This window comes from Passer montanus, unplaced genomic scaffold, assembly GCF_014805655.1.
Source record: "Passer montanus isolate IOZ18808 unplaced genomic scaffold, ASM1480565v1 scaffold1, whole genome shotgun sequence".
Taxonomy (NCBI): domain Eukaryota; kingdom Metazoa; phylum Chordata; class Aves; order Passeriformes; family Passeridae; genus Passer; species Passer montanus.
The window spans coordinates 13,365,710-13,380,855 of record NW_024356504.1 but is presented as its reverse complement, the minus strand read 5'-3'; the positions used below and the strand labels follow the sequence as shown (position 1 = coordinate 13,380,855).

The 15,146-nt window shown below is 46.5% G+C and overlaps 2 protein-coding genes across 5 annotated transcripts in view; one reads left to right on the top strand and one right to left on the bottom strand.

The window, feature by feature from the left end:
- USP37 (ubiquitin specific peptidase 37) overlaps positions 1-3,432 on the bottom strand; it is a 35,154-nt gene extending 31,722 nt beyond the window's left edge. The window contains exons 1-2 of one of the 2 annotated variants that reach the window (XM_039697288.1): positions 3,412-3,432; positions 1,925-2,129 (exon numbers count right to left, since the gene is read on the bottom strand). In XM_039697288.1, the coding sequence (XP_039553222.1) occupies positions 1,925-2,080 (156 nt within the window). In that variant the 5' untranslated portion in view covers positions 2,081-2,129; positions 3,412-3,432. Of the gene's footprint in view, positions 1-1,924; positions 2,130-2,299; positions 2,690-3,411 lie in introns of those variants that run through there. The other variant, XM_039697280.1, reaches the window with a different exon arrangement.
- Positions 2,688-15,072, top strand: CNOT9 (CCR4-NOT transcription complex subunit 9). Of its 3 annotated transcripts, none has more exons than XM_039697857.1 (8): positions 2,688-2,789; positions 7,585-7,764; positions 8,140-8,255; positions 9,707-9,816; positions 10,592-10,701; positions 11,136-11,234; positions 13,660-13,751; positions 14,447-15,072. In XM_039697857.1, the coding sequence occupies exons 1-8, from the start codon at positions 2,766-2,768 to the stop codon at positions 14,613-14,615; spliced, it is 900 nt and encodes a 299-aa protein (XP_039553791.1). In that variant the 5' UTR covers positions 2,688-2,765; the 3' UTR covers positions 14,616-15,072. The 3 variants fall into 3 exon arrangements, with proteins under 3 accessions (XP_039553791.1, XP_039553784.1, XP_039553802.1); XM_039697850.1 differs by having other exon boundaries at positions 14,441-15,072; XM_039697868.1 differs by lacking the exon at positions 2,688-2,789 and adding an exon at positions 3,599-3,910 and having other exon boundaries at positions 14,441-15,072.
- The last annotated feature ends 74 nt before the right edge of the window (positions 15,073-15,146 follow it).

Below are 15,146 nucleotides of genomic sequence, written 5' to 3'. Positions count from 1 at the left end.
TTTGGGGTTTTTTCGTGGGCTGTTGGGATTTTTTAAAATGTAAGCTAAAAATATTTTCAAATACCTAAGAATAATAGGCTCCAAATTTTAACTGCTCTCTTAAAACACTGAGTCCAGTGCAAAGGAATTACAATTACTTCACCACCTCAGAGCAAAACAGCCCATTTCAACTCAAAATGTTGTCAGAAGACTCTACCCATACTCTTCATGCACCTGTTATGACCCAGTCAGCGTCACAAAGTGTGACAGGTGTGGGGAAACAAAGTATTTCTCTTAATACCATCTAGCACAACTTAGTTAAAGCTCTGAAACATCTGTAAAATGTCATCTGACAGAAGAAATTTGATGACACACCAGTCACTGCAGAAAGAAATATAATGCTGGATCCATCCAAGCCTTCCATTACAGAAAAGTAAAAACAGGCAGGGAAGTCACTCGCAGTCCTCTCAGAGCAGCTTGTCAAAAAAACAGGGAATGCTACTTCTGAAGCAAGATCATCAGGAATTTGTCACACCTGGAGTGGCATGCCAACAGCCTGGGGATGTCTCACACAGACTGCTCCCCAGCCTCTTCCATTGCTGCAGTCCCAGCTGCACGGTGGCTCATCACCCTCTCTGCTAGATCCTGCACTCAGTCCTTTCCCCAGATTTCTGTGAAAACCCTCCACTGAGCTCACAAAGAGATCTGACAAGTGCCAGAGACAGCAGGCATGAGAGGTGGGAAGAAAACCTGTCCCTTCAGGCCATGGTTAGCTGTTCTGTAGGCTCAGCCTCCCCGTGGAGCCTCCCTTTGAGCTGCTGTCACACCACATCCCTCATCCAGGCAGAAAGGAGTGTGTGAGAACAGGGACCCAGGAATGCACGAGGGAAGACAAGACTGCTCTCCTCAGGAGCAACACGGTCCAGCAGGGGATTAAACCAAACCTGCAGCCACAGCAGCACACGTGGGAAGGCACAGACTCTTTCCAAGTCTACAGTAACACAGGTGGGAACAATCCATAGCTAACAGTTTCCTAAGAGCCCTGATTTCCAGGCAACACCAGCTACCTGACTCTTTGCTGAGACTTTTTGGCACACTAAGGCAGCAAAAACTTAACCTTTCAAAAAGAAATTAACTTTTTTCCATAGCATCTGCACACAGAAATAAATGGCTCAGAGAACAGCCAGGTGAACATTACTGACAAAAAACAACAGTGGCATGAAAAGCTGAAACCAACATACAGATCAGTTTATGCTGTTGCAAAGTTGCTAAAGAAGATGGGATTTGTTTTCCTCCAACTGCTCTTGTGTCATTTGCATACTTCTAAAACAAGTATGTATTTCTTATAGAAAAAGCACTCTGCTTTTGATTTGGGGCAGAAATCTTCTGCATTGTGCAGAAAATCTAGGAAGACTGACCTGAAAACAACTGGAGAATGAGAAAAATTTTGGCTGAATATCTCAAGAGACTCTTTAACAGCGATCTGCATTTAAAACTAAAACTGTAACAAGTGATGTTCAGCAAAGTCTTGCAATAGGCTACAGGTGTAGTAACATCATTACCCTTCAGCTGGGGAAACAGCTAGTATGAAATGGTCAGGATCTTCTCCTCTAGAGAGCACAAATGTGCCAGTAAGAGAAAGGTTACAGGTTCCAAATATCCAAAACATGAGCCACGATGCTCTACACTTCTCTAACTTTTCTCTGCTTTTTTGCTTCTTCTCATTCAGTGGTATCTCAATGCCAGCCTTGGTAGATCCTTTAACAATACGTGTAAATAATTTACTGGAGAGTTGTACAAAGGGATTAGTGTTCAGGAAACCAGGAACAAGAAACAGTGACAGAGGGAAGTCTGCAGGACACTTAAGAGCCTTGAAGAGGACAGCTGTTCACAAGAGAGCACAATCCATGCACTGTTAAAACAAAAGCCTTAATGTCTGGCATACCTGAAACGTCGTTGGAATTCCTCCAACATTGTAGTGAACTACTAGATTCACTTTGTTGTCCTTCTCCACAATTTCAAAGCTCCCTTCTTTCCATTTTGTAATCCCAGTTTGCATGCTGCGCATCCGGACAGGTCCGTGCACCTTTAACAGAGCCATGCTTTCTCACAGAAAGGAGCTAACAGTAAGTGTGCTCCACCTTAAAAACCTGTTAAAAAGGAGAAATGTGTAACTTGGCAGGCCAAATAATGGCTAAAGGAAGACGGAAGCATGGCTTGAACCTTCCGCAGAAGTTTGGTAGAACCGCTTCACTGTTTTTAAGCACAGTAAGGAAGAGCTGGGCAGCAGCGAAGGAAACTTAGATTAATAAAATCTCACCCAGTACGAGCAGCAGCGCATCAATTCCTTGCTGCTGAAAAGCGAGCAGACACAACTCCAGACACGGAACTCCTTAAAACCCCTTAACTTCAATGGATTTAAGGTAAAGGGGGGGAAAAAGTGCCCGAGGACAGCCAGTATGGCACGGGAAACAAAGTTTGGGAGGAAGTCTCCAAAGAGAGAAAACGAGCTGGTCCTGCCGGCGCGGGGCCCGCGGGCACCGGGCAGGGCCGGGCCGGGGGTCTCGGCCCGGGCGGAGCGTCCCGCGAGGCACGGCGAGGCGTGCTCCCGGTAAAGCAGAAGGAATGAATGGAGCGGCCCGGGAGGCGCTGCCGGGAAGCGCCGCCGCTCCCGGCCGGGCCTGCCCGCGCTCCGGGCTCTCCCCGGGCCTGGCCCCGCTCCGCTGGCGGCGGGTATGGCGGTGAGCGCGGCCTGAGGCGGCGGCGCTCCGCTCCCCCGACCCACCATGCACAGCCTGGCCACGGCCGCGGTGAGCTCCGCGCCCCGCCGGGGCGCCGCTGGGGATGCGGGAGCGCGGGCGCTTGTGGCCGCTCGTGGGGAGGGTGAGGCCGCGGGGTGGCGGGGCCCCGGTGAGTGAGCTGTGCCCTCGGCCTCCCCGGCGGGGTCCGTTCGCAGCCGCCGCTCCGTGCCGGCCGTGCGGGCGCTGCCGCGGCCCGGCGGGCTGCCCTGCCGGGTGACCCGGCTCTGCCTCGTGTGCCTCGCCGGGGCCTCCCCTCCTTCCCCCGGCTGCCCCGCTCCCTCCCTGCCCCGGGATGGATGCCTCCTGCAGCCAGTCGCTGGTTTAAGGGACCTCTAAGAACCACTAGTAAAGGTGGCAGCAAAAGCAGGTTTAATACAGAAGCAGAAGCGTGACGAATTTTGTTGATAAGGTTTGCTCTACTTTTTAAAAAGGACTTAGAGGAAAAGCAAGCAAAAGTCTAGAATTAATTAATCTACAACCAAAATAAATCCAAAAAAAATATCCACAGAATGTGTGTGGAGGGGGAAGAGCAAGGAAGAAAAAATAAGGACAAGCAAAGGTAGGATAAAAAGGAATAAGGAAGACCCTCTCGCTGAAGCAAAAGATTCAAACTCGATCTTCTTTAAGTGACCTTAAAACACTTATCTGTGACAGCTCCTGCGTGCCCAGCCACTCCTGTGCCCTCTGGGGAGCCGTTCCACTGCTGGCCCTGGCTGCAGAGGGAAAGAGCAGATAGTGAGAAGCCCCTCAGGGCGGCGGTGCTGCCTGCTCCTGCTCCCCCTTTGCCCCCTTGCAGTGCGGTACCGGCCATGGCTGGTGCTGGCCTCTTCCCTCGGGAAGCTGCCAGGGTTGGATGTGGTGCCCGGTGTTCAGGCTGGCAGGGGTGGAGCAGTGCCTGGGCGGGTTCAGAAATGGAAGCTGAGTTTGAAGGATGTGGTTATTGCTCTGTATATGCCACGTGATTGGGTTTGTGTTTTGGTTTTCTTCCCTCCAAATGCTCGTTCATGGCATGTGTAAGGCTTCCTAGAGCTGGTGGAGGCTGTGTGTGGGAGGTGCACTGCAAAACCAGCAGTTAGAGCTCTTTCAGATGAACTTAGATCAAGGGTCTGGTTGGACTGCCGAGCTAATGAGTAAGTAAAGTTCTGATGAACAGGAGTTAGAGAACTTTTAAGTTTCTCCTCTTCATTTAAATGCTTGTGACTTTAACTGGTTCTTGGAGTGCTGTCAGAAACTTCTGATTTGAAGTACTGTTCTCCAGAGCATGGAAGGGTGTGCCAGATCAGGTAAACTCTCTTAATCAGCATTTACATTTTTATAGCACTGTAATTCCTAAATGTTTGTTGAAATGCATGAAGGACTCCCTTTATGTGTATCCACCATTAATCCTCTGTCTGTGTTCTAGTTACCTCTCATTTTTAAAGACAATTTAAACAAAAAAAAAATTATTTCAGAATAGAGAGCAACTTTATTTTAGGACTCACTTGAATTTATATGTAATTTATGCACAGTTTATGCTAGCTGGTAGTTGTGTATTGAAATGCTTCCTACCACAGTCAGTGAGCTTAGACTGGAGGTGACAGGGAAGGGTGTTTGGCTCCGGAGATGTGCTCAGGGCCTGGGGTAAATAAAGTCACCTCTTAGTAAGGTCAGGAGCTGGCTGAGGATCCTTTGGGATTGTGAGCACTGCTGTGATAAAGCTGTGCTGAGCTAGAGCAGTGATCTTCACACAGTGATGCTGGTGGCAGAGCTGGCCTCAGGTGTCCGGCCCAAAGGCATCACAGGGTGCTGAGGACAGCCTGGAACCACTAAAGGCACCTGTAATTTGCTGTAGGGCATTGAAAGCCCTGCTAGAATCACATAATTCACTGCTGTGGAAGCTCAGAGTTCATTTTTGCTGTTTCTGAACTGATGGGCTATCAAAATGGTTTAAAAAACACGGTATCCAGTTCGTCATTGTCCAGCTTTGACTGACCAGGACTTCTGCCAGTGTGCCTAGCAGCAACTGCTCAATTAGGAAGAGGAAACCTTTTGCCTAAATCAGTTTGTTATGTGAGTGTTAGAGATGTCTTTTCCCCAAGAAGGAGAAAAGGTGTTACAGGGTTTTTCCTGATCTAATGCTGTTGATAAATTTTGCTTTCCCTTTGCACAAAAGAAAGTCTGCCTGGTGGGGTTCTGTCCTGGAGCTTGCAGGATTTGTGTGGCCCTCAGGGTTCCCCAGAATTTTGGGTCTTCGAGAGAGAAGAAGAAACAATAATGAAATAGGGAAATAGGAAAAAAACCATGTCTTTCCATATAAACTAAAACTAAAAGAGCAACTGTAGAGCCTATGAAAAACAGTTTGTTCTGGCTAAGGCAGATATTGGACATCATAAACTTAATTGTGTGGAAAATCTACTTAGTGTTCTCTAGGGATCACAAGCACATGATTGTGCTTTTAAGGGGTCGATGTATTTAAGCTTACAGGAACTGAAACTTCCAGTGAGTCTAGAAAAACAGATGGAAGCTTTAGATAACACAATTATAACAACATTATTGCTACACTGCTTGTCAACCCTCCATCCCACATAAAAACAAATGAGCTCTCTTCATTCTCCCTCTCTTTTTGAGTTTCTGTGTAGAAGTTAGCATTGCAATTGCACTCATGGTTATAGGGGCACAAGAAACTTGGCAGGATCAATAATTTGATTTGAGATTTTGGGGAAAAAATTGCAAATTGAGTAGGTGAGTGTCCTGGTTCTGACCAGAACAGAGTTAATTTTTGCATTAGATGGGAAGGAGCATAGCTAGGCCCCAGAGATTATTCTGTACCACCTCACATCATTTTTCAGAGAGGGAGGAAGGACTTGATTTGAGTTTGGGCCAGTGTGGCCCAGGAAGCAGTTGGGTGTTGTAGGGGGGGGTTTCTTTTCTTGTACCCTCTGTCACTAATATTAGTTAGTTTTCTTATCTCATTGCTGTTCCTAGTAAATTGTTGCTATCTCAACCTGTGGTCTTTACCTTTTGTGCCTCCAATTCCCCTTTCCAGCTTGGAGTAGGGGGACTGGGAGGGGAAAGGAGGGAGGGAGTGAGCGACAAGTGGTTTGGAGTGGTTTCAGTGGGAATACTAAATTGAAGATTACCATCCCTAAGCCATGACAGTGAGAAAAAAGAGGACAGGAGGAAATATGAACAGCTAAAACCAGCTGGTTTTAGCTGAGAGTACAGAGACTGATAACACCACACTGGCTTATGTATGAACATTTAAGTTAAATTATACAACAGCTGGCTGGAGGAGAGGGAAATCCCACAGCTGGGGAAGAATGTCTTTGGACGTGACTGTGGAAATGAAATGGGGATAAACTGAGGAGGGAAACCTTTGCAGACACAGAGAAAGAAAGCTGTTGGTGTCTGGCAAAGGTTGAGAAGTCTCTCTCCATCCCTCCTGCATCCCTTCTGGGACTGCCTCTGCCATGTGGCTTCAGGTTTTGCCGCAGCCACTTTCAGTTCCTGAGCTCCCCTGTGTTTTCCTGTGTGGTGAGCAGCTTGGTGATAATGCTGCTCTCAGTGTTGTACAGGCTCTGCTTGCAGCTGTTGTGGGGAGCACATGAAGAGTTTCAGTTTGGGTTACAAAATAAAGAAACACAGTCCTGTTCCCAGCTGGGATCACCGTGCACAGCGGGATGCAGAGCTGCTTGCTGGTGGGGCTGGCTCAGGAGCAGAAGTACCAACAGGGCTGTGCTTGGCTTCAATCATAACCACTGCAGCAGTGTTTGAAAAGGTTCTGACCTGGCTTTTGGAAGTGTTCACAAAGGAGGTTTTAGTGATGGTTTTTGTCTTCCTAAAAATTTTGTATCTGAGTCACCAAACTGTCTCCTTAGGAAACCTGCAGAGCATTTGTTTGCACCAAGTGCTGTTTGTGCCAGCAGAGGCAGGAGACAAAGTTTCAGTGAAAGACTTGTGCCTTGCCTTCCCCACAGAAATTATGATACAGTCCTTCTTTTCCCTCTTCTTCCTCTTTTTTTTTGTATTAAGAACTTTTTTATCTTGATTCTCTTCTTTCCCTGATGTTTCAAGAGAGGCAGAAGCAAAATTTGGATTTCCCCTCAGTAGTAGAAAATGTGTTTTGCCCAGGAGTACAGATCTACCTTTCTCTGGGCTTATTTTGTACAGAAATCAAATAATCCTGAGATCTTGCACAAGGTCATTCTTGAAAAATTCCCTTTTAGCTCTGTGCATGTGAACAATGTACCTGGTATCAATACAAGCCATTGGTAACAGCAGCTGTTACTGGCTGTAGCCAGTGTCACGCTGATGCTGAAGCAGTGAAAATGTTTCTAGTGTTCGTATGAATATTTTTCTCATGTGCATTGGGTGAATCTCATTGGCAGTTTCCAATATCATGGGTGTTTGTGGAGAGAAAAAGGTAACCTCTGCCTTACTCTGACTCTGTGGAATCTTGCACTTGAAGCATGAAATAAATGCATGCCAAATCCAGGTGGAGCACGTTGGAGCTGGCTGAAGTGTGTGTGGCTCCCCAGGAGCTCTGCTGCACAGATGGGCAGCACCTTGGCTCTCAGTGCTGAATGAAGTTACAAAGTACTGCTTGTTGTAACAAGTCAGGCCAGGAAATAAAGCCTTAGAATTTCAAATAGGTGAAATAGTAAGACTAATCTAAGGAAGGGATGGATCCATGTCCAGGACATCTTAATAGGGCTTTAGGTCCTGCCCTCTCAGTCAGGAGTTTCTTTTTCTGTCAGATTGTGGCAACGGTTTGGGTGAGAACTGCATAAAATGTTTGGACTGAAGCTTTCCTGTCTCCTCCCAGCCTGTGCCAACAGCACTGGCTCAGGTTGACCGTGAAAAGATCTACCAATGGATCAATGAGCTGTCGAGCCCCGAGACACGGGAGAATGCACTGCTGGAGCTGAGCAAGAAGCGCGAGTCCGTGCCTGACCTCGCCCCAATGCTGTGGCACTCGTTTGGCACCATCGCAGCACTCCTTCAGGTGGGTCAGCTGCCTGGGTCTTTGTTCTGTGCTGCAGCATCAACGTGTTGCAGAGCTTGTGCATCCATCAGGTGGGTCTGGGGAGGAACTGGTGGGATTCCTTATTGCCATTGCGTGGGAGTATGGTCTTTGTTGGATCATGTGGTGGGGGGAGCAGATGAAGGTTTGAATGCACTCCTGTGACTCCATGTCAAATTGACTCTGACCCAGCTCTGCCCTTGCCTGAGCAGCAGGGTTGCTGCCATGTAACTTGAAAGTAACTTGGTGAAAGCAGACTGTTATCTGCTGTCACTGCACTTCCTTGCAAGTCAAGTGCTTTGGTGTAGCTTTCTGATATTTTTCTCTTTTAACTTTCCACTCTCTGTTAATTTTTAGGAAATTGTAAATATTTATCCATCAATCAACCCTCCGACTTTGACAGCCCATCAGTCCAACAGAGTCTGCAATGCTTTAGCTCTACTACAGTGTGTTGCATCACACCCTGAAACAAGGTAGGTGTTTCCAAGTTGTGTGTTTTCTGAGGTGTTGATATGGACGTCTCAGCCCATCTGTTTGACTTTAGAAGCACTTTAGTTCCTTTCTTTTTTTCACTTGAGAGAAGCGAAACAGACAACAGAGCTGAAAGATGGGCAACTGCCTGCTGCTTTTACTTGTTTGCATGGATTATCGGGATGACAGCTTTATGGTCCTAAATGCATTGCATTCCCTGGATCGTCCTGAGATCTTGCAAATTCTCAGAACATTTTTTTGTGGCAGCTTCTGGGAGGTCAGCCAGAGCTAAGGGTACCTTTGTGTTGGGTACTGTGTGCAAGGATCCTTGAGCTTACAATTATTTAGGCAAGGATCTTGGTTAGAGCACAGTATCAATAATACCAAGGTTATGGATTCTATCCCCATATGGGCCATTCACTTAAGAGCTGGACTCCATGATCCTTGTGGATCTCTTCCAACTCTGACTATTCTGTGAAGTCAAAAAATAACTCCTTAAATTTCAGCTTACAGTTTTTTAGAGCAGCTGTTGAACGGGTGGAATGAACAGGACTGTCTTTCCCAGGCAAGTGTGAGGCAAGGGAGCAATAGCAGAGCCATTTTTTGAGTCTGCAGCCAGTGTCTGACTTTATGTTTGCTCAGTCTGTGCCCAGTCCATGTCAGTAGGGAAAAATATGATGTTGGTTCAGCCAAAATCAGTAGCTAAAACTCAGAAGGAAACTACCCAGAGATCCACGATGTTCTTCTATTACTGCTGAGCAGCAGCATAGCTGAAGTTGATTTTGAGCTGCTGCAAAGCAGTGTTAAACAGCAACCCCCCCCTCTTTGGTATCCAAAGAAATAGGGTAGTTTTACATTACTCAACTTTACATGTAAAGTTCGAAAACTGAAAATGGAAGAAGTATTTTGTATGATTGTGCAAGAGACCTTCCATCTGTTAGCAGAGCAATCTCCAGCATTCTACCTGCAATTTTAATTTTTCACTGATGCCAGAAGGCAGTGTGAGGACTCTTGGGGAAAGGTGTTTGTGCACATTTAAAGTCTGGTGATGCCTAAAGCTCAGCTAGTCTGTGTTTCTGAGAAGTACTTTTCACAAGCATTGTGCCTGACAATCCTTGCCGTTGGGAACCTGCAGGGTGAAATGCAGTAGTGAATGTACAAAACAGAGAGTCTGGGTGGAGGAGGAGGAGGTAATAAAAACAACAGGGTGTGCTCAGTTCGAGGTCAGCTGAGGCAGGAATGCAGGTAATTGACAGATCAGGTGTTAGGTTTTGTGCTGTGCCCAGTGCAGGATTTGCTTCCTGCCTTCCCATCAGATAATTGTTACCCACTTTTGAGGAGCAGTAACAATGGGGTTTCCAGGAATAGTGTGAGGCTCTGTGTGGTAATGCCAGATTGTGTGCTCGCTTCGTTTCCCTTGTTGTTGACACTGTGTGTTCTGTCTTTCCTGCAGATCAGCTTTTCTGGCAGCTCATATTCCTCTCTTCCTGTACCCCTTCCTGCACACGGTCAGCAAGACTCGTCCGTTTGAGTACCTGCGGCTCACGAGCCTGGGAGTCATTGGTGAGCAGCCAGAGGAACACTGGGGCACTGAGCTGTCACTGAGCTAGAGCAGCTCATGCTGTGGGCATAGAGACCTGCATGGCCAAACTCAGAGGTCTCTTGTTATTGGGATTTTCCAGGTTCTGTAGCAGTAAGAGAAAGAGCTGCTCCTTTGCTGTTGTGAAGGCAGACTCCTCTTCCTTTTCACTTATAAAAAACCCGCCAAAGTCTAAATGCATTCCCAAAAATACGTTTCTTTGAGTACAAGTACCTGCATGCTTGTTGTACCTTCACTCTCAGCCCTCCCAGCTAGGCACTGGGATAGGTGGGTGCACGCTGGGCTTTCTCTGGGTTTCTGTCATTGATTGGCTTGGGTGTATTTTCCCTGTCTTCCCCTTATCCTGGTTTTTTGTTTGTTTTTGTTTTTTCTACTTTCTTCTTTCTGCCCAAACAGTTTTTCTCTCAATGCATAAAGAGTTTTAAAATGGATTTCTTCCTCCCAGAGGTTTCTGTGGGTGCCGTGATTCTTTTGTGTTACTACAGAGGCAGAGCCAAGAGTGCATCCCCTTTGCAAAAAATAACCCCCAAACACATTACTTTTACACTGATTACTTTTACCCTGCCAAAATAATTTTTTCTCCAGCCATGTGCTGCAACATGTCTAGGATGACAGTTCTCTGCTTGGCATTCAGACTGAATGGTTTCTGGGGAGGGCAGAGCACAGGCCCTTCTTGAAAGGTGTAAGTTTTGAAATAGTTCATCATTTACTGATTTTGGATTTTGTTTTTACTTCAAGGGGCCTTGGTGAAAACTGACGAGCAAGAAGTGATAAATTTCTTATTGACAACAGAAATTATCCCGCTGTGCTTACGTATTATGGAGTCTGGCAGTGAGCTCTCCAAAACGGTACCTTTTTTTTGTTTTAATAAAGACACTTCCTTGTTCATCTCTGACTGACCAGGCAGCCAGTGCCCTGCAGAGCTGGCTTCTCTGCTGTTGCAAATGCTGGGACAAGTCTGGGTGGAGTTTTTACATCCTCAAAAACCACACATACTATGACCTGAGGCTGCCAGTAGTTGGCATCTTATGCAATCTGAATCCTGTCATCTTGTACACTCTGATTTGTGTCAATCTCTTTGCTTTAGCCAGAGATGCCAGGCATTGTGTACTGTCCTGCATTTCATTTTGGCTTCTAACTTTCACTGAGTAAAGCATTTGCTGCCTGCTGGAAGACTTTTCAACTCTGGGGCTGACTGGAAAAGAGCACCACACAAAGGCTGTCCCTTTTCAGGGTAGATAAGTTGTTTATATGCTTTGTTTTCTGCTTTCCCCCATTCTAGGTTGCTACGTTTATTCTTCAGAAAATCCTCCTGGATGACACAGGGCTGGCATATATCTGTCAGACTTATGAGCGGTTTTCCCACGTTGCCATGATACTGGTAAGATTATTTGTTTTTGAAGTGTTTATATAGAAAAAATAAAAAAATATGCTATAGCAGCCAGCCTCTTCAGCAACTACTTTACTGCTGTCTGGCTGGAGCACAGGATGAGGGAGGCAAATAATTCTTGGGCTAATTGCTTGTGGCACTGTAGCTCTGCTTCCATGTTTCCTTTGTATACTTCTGGTTTGCATGTCAAGAGAACACATATTAGTTGTGACATATTAAGTCCCCAAGACAAAAACAGGTAAACCTCTTCAGAGAAGAAAAATATTTTCCAGAGTTGTGTTTCCATTTCTAGGTGGGACGTGAATTGATTTAATTTTATGTAAGAATGATCACACAGTTTGGGTCATGGATCTATGTCCCATCCCTGTCTCTCACAACATGTTGAAAGAGCAGGGCAAGTACATATCGTACTTGTCATCGTAACTTCATAGCTACCAGCTACTTTCAGCTTTGGATTTCTGGGGCCACTTGTGGAGTTTCCATGTAGTAATCCCCAGTGTTTATCCCATCCACACCTTGAACCCATGGAAACTTTTTGTACCCACATTGTCTTTGGCCAAGGGGTTTCCTGGGTTTCCTGTTTGCTGCCTGGAATGTCACGCTCATTTTTTTCCTTTCTGAATCTGGTTCCCACCAGCTGCTGCATATGCTCTAATTTTTGTGTTGGAATAGAGAGAGAGCAAACAAGTTCTGTCCATTCTGTAATCCCTGTAAAAGGACGAATTTGGGTACTTAAAATTTGTTCATCTGAGGAGTAATAGCCCCAGCTTGAACTTTGAGTTTGTCAAGGGGAATACAAATCTACCCTGGAATAGGTATTGCCTATATGCTTTTTTGTGTTTGTTTGTTTGCTTTTTAAAGGGTGGTTTCAGGAGAAGAAAATGTAGCAGTAAGTTAGGCACTTCACAATGCTGGTTCCGTGACTAAATGTTAATATTTTCATTAGGAATATTTACTTGTCTGTTTTTGCAAATGTAAAGAAAACATTGCCTCCTATTCACCCACAAACAGCAAAATATGAATGATTTTGAGCTGATGTCCCTAGCATCCAATGTGATGTGATTTTTGCCTTCAAGAAGATTAGCTTTGATGAAAGTACCTGTGACTCAGGGGAAAAGTGAAGGATGCCGTTAGAAACTCTGGGGTAGGGGGGGAGAAGGAGACCATGCCATTTCCAGACATGAATTCTTCCTTGAACACAGAAGGATGTGGGTGTGTAAAGCTGTATTAGCCTGTGTAGTCCCACCACTGAGTGAATCACTGGGAGGATCAATATTCCATAGTGCAAGAGAGAAAGATGAAAATGTTAACAGACTTCTCACTGTCTATTCCAAAAGGCAGGATAGTGTACTCCTGTCTAATGAGGGTGATGATTTACTTCCATGTCTGCTAATGACTGAGTAAGATGTCACACAAGTCTTACATGCTTTTAAAAGAGCAAGTTAGTATTTTCTATCCAGGAGCTCTTTGAGGAGCTTGTGGCTACTTTGAAGAAATAATAGATAATCCTGGGGAATTGCTAAGAGCAGGAAGCTTGCAAAAGGGCAGATGAGGGGGACCTGCTAATTGCTAACAGCCAGGATATCCAAATACCGGTGAATTTGGCTAATGGGGAAAATGGTTAGTGCTAGCTAATGTAGTTTACAGGAAAGAAAACAACTGGTTGGGCAGATGTGATTGACTCCTAAATATAAGCCTGCAGTCTTAAATTCTTCAGAGCAGGTGTGTGAAGGCATCCACACTGTTTGCTCAGCTGGGCATGTTCAAAGGTGCAGCCATGTGGAAAGTCCTACTTGGTGTGAGAAACAGAGAAGAAGATGTGTCCATGCCTTCCTTCCCTGGAACAGCTTCATGAGAGATGTAGCAGAAGGAAAAAATACACTGCTTGGATACATGCTAAGACCAGATAAGGAGCTTACTACACATGTGGATGAGCCCAGTCCTATGGCCTGGCTTTCCAGGGTATTGCTATTGTCTTAAAAGGATGTTGAAATGAAGGGAATGCATATGAGAACAGGGGGTGTTGCAGAGCTTGGGACCACACCTCATGGTGTCACTTAGCCTGAGCTCATCAAAATGTTTGGAATGTGTCTGTCTTCCATGAGGGGGAAACCCCAGGGTCTCTTTAATCTCACAGAGTTGCTAGGTAGTCCTAGGAGGTAAAAATTAAACAGAAATGAGATGAGCTTTCTTCGAGCTGCTGGGAGAACCCTTTCCAAGTCATGGCAAGCTGCTGTTTTCAAACGCATCTTGGCAAGCAGCACCAGGCTTCCTGCAGGGGTATCTAGAAAAAGGTAATAGTCTGTGCTGCGTGGGAACCCAGAGTAAGTGATCTAATGATCTTTCCCAGTCTCTGTTGATTGTGAAGCTGTTCTTTTAAAGACTTTAACTGGTGGCGCTGGCCTCTGTCAAACAGGGTAAAATGGTCCTGCAGCTCTCCAAGGAGCCGTCGGCACGGCTGCTGAAGCACGTGGTCCGCTGCTACCTTCGCCTTTCCGATAACCCCAGGTAAACATTTTAGGAGTTTGGGAAAGGGCTTCTCCGTGCCCTTGGACGCACAGTTCTTCAGTTCTCCTCCACAGTGCCCACCTGGGGGGAATCAAGTTTCCTGGTCTGTCAGCTTTAGTTCAGTGTGGAACATGGGTGGGGTTTTTGCTTTGATTTTTTACGTGCTAGTCACAGGAGCTTTTATGGTGCATGGGACAAACAGTCACTGTTGGGGTATTGTGTAAATTCCATTTGTGTAACAGGTTACTATGCCTGAGCTCATATGTAGCTTGAACAAGATACAAAGGAGGGCCTGAAGTGGAAGGTACACTATACTCTGCCTCTTCCACATCAAGACAGGCTGTTAGCAGTAGATGAAATTCAGTTGAGAGAATACAAACTGATCTCCTGCTAACCAGTAGCTCTGCCCAAAGCTTCTGGGAGTGTATTTGTTGCCTCAGTCTCTCCTAGCATTGCATCACTTTGCTGCTGGGTGTCGGGGTGCAGGGGCTGCTTGGCGGGGTTTGGTGTGAGGGGTGGGAGCTGTGCTGGCTGCTGAGTGCCACCTGCTGCGGTGCTGCTGCTCAGTGCTTTCCTTGGCTGGCTCTAGCAGGGAGGCCTCCAGGCAAAGGAGCGCTGTGTGCCCAGTGGGGTTTGCTCCCCTCCTGCCCCTGTGAGTTTATTTGTTGGGCCCCGTTTCTTGTCTCTTGATGTAGGGCACGTGAAGCTCTCAGGCAGTGCCTTCCTGACCAGCTGAAGGACACCACCTTCGCCCAGGTCCTGAAGGATGACACCACCACAAAACGCTGGCTGGCTCAGCTCGTCAAGAACCTGCAAGAGGGTCAAGTCACTGACCCACGGGGCATCCCTCTTCCTCCGCAATGACTGCTGGGGGAGGTGGGGCACTGGGGAAGAAACAGCTCAGGTTTACAAAGAACCAGGAACAGGTGACCTCTTCTGCAACAAACTGGGCACGCCAGCTGGCTGCTGGCCTGTCGGACCATCCCACCCAGCCAAAGGGCTGCTCTGTAGAGTGCAGCAAGCCTCCGGGGATCCCAACACCAGCAAATGCTGATACTACAGCTTCAAAAAAAAATCAATAAAAACAATCTGTGTAGATCCCAGTCTCTCCAGGAGGCTTGGGTGGCATCTGTTCCCCCACCTCCAGGCAGGGGGTAGTGCAGATGTCCACTCTTCCAGCAAACTCAGCCTCTGCCCAAGTGGTGCACAACAGCGGGTATGTGCACCACATCCCTCCAGTTCCTTGTCAGTTCTTGTTTACATGTCTGTTTAGATGAGTGAATTGAATAAAAGTTGATGCAGTTGTTTAATTCCCTCCTAATACTGCTACTCAGCTGCAGGTAGTCCAGGGACAGCTTTTTTCCCTGCCAGCACATCCTTGCTCCTGGCTCTGCA

What these genes read in the sequence shown, in the direction of transcription:
- CNOT9 (XM_039697850.1), top strand. Translation starts at nt 2,766, where the DNA reads ATGCACAGCCTGGCCACGGCCGCG. An exon ending in CCATCGCAGCACTCCTTCAG is followed by an intron (nt 7,765 to 8,139) that starts GTGGGTCAGCTG and finishes GTTAATTTTTAG; the next exon opens with GAAATTGTAAATATTTATCC. An exon ending in CACGAGCCTGGGAGTCATTG is followed by an intron (nt 9,817 to 10,591) that starts GTGAGCAGCCAG and finishes TTTTACTTCAAG; the next exon opens with GGGCCTTGGTGAAAACTGAC.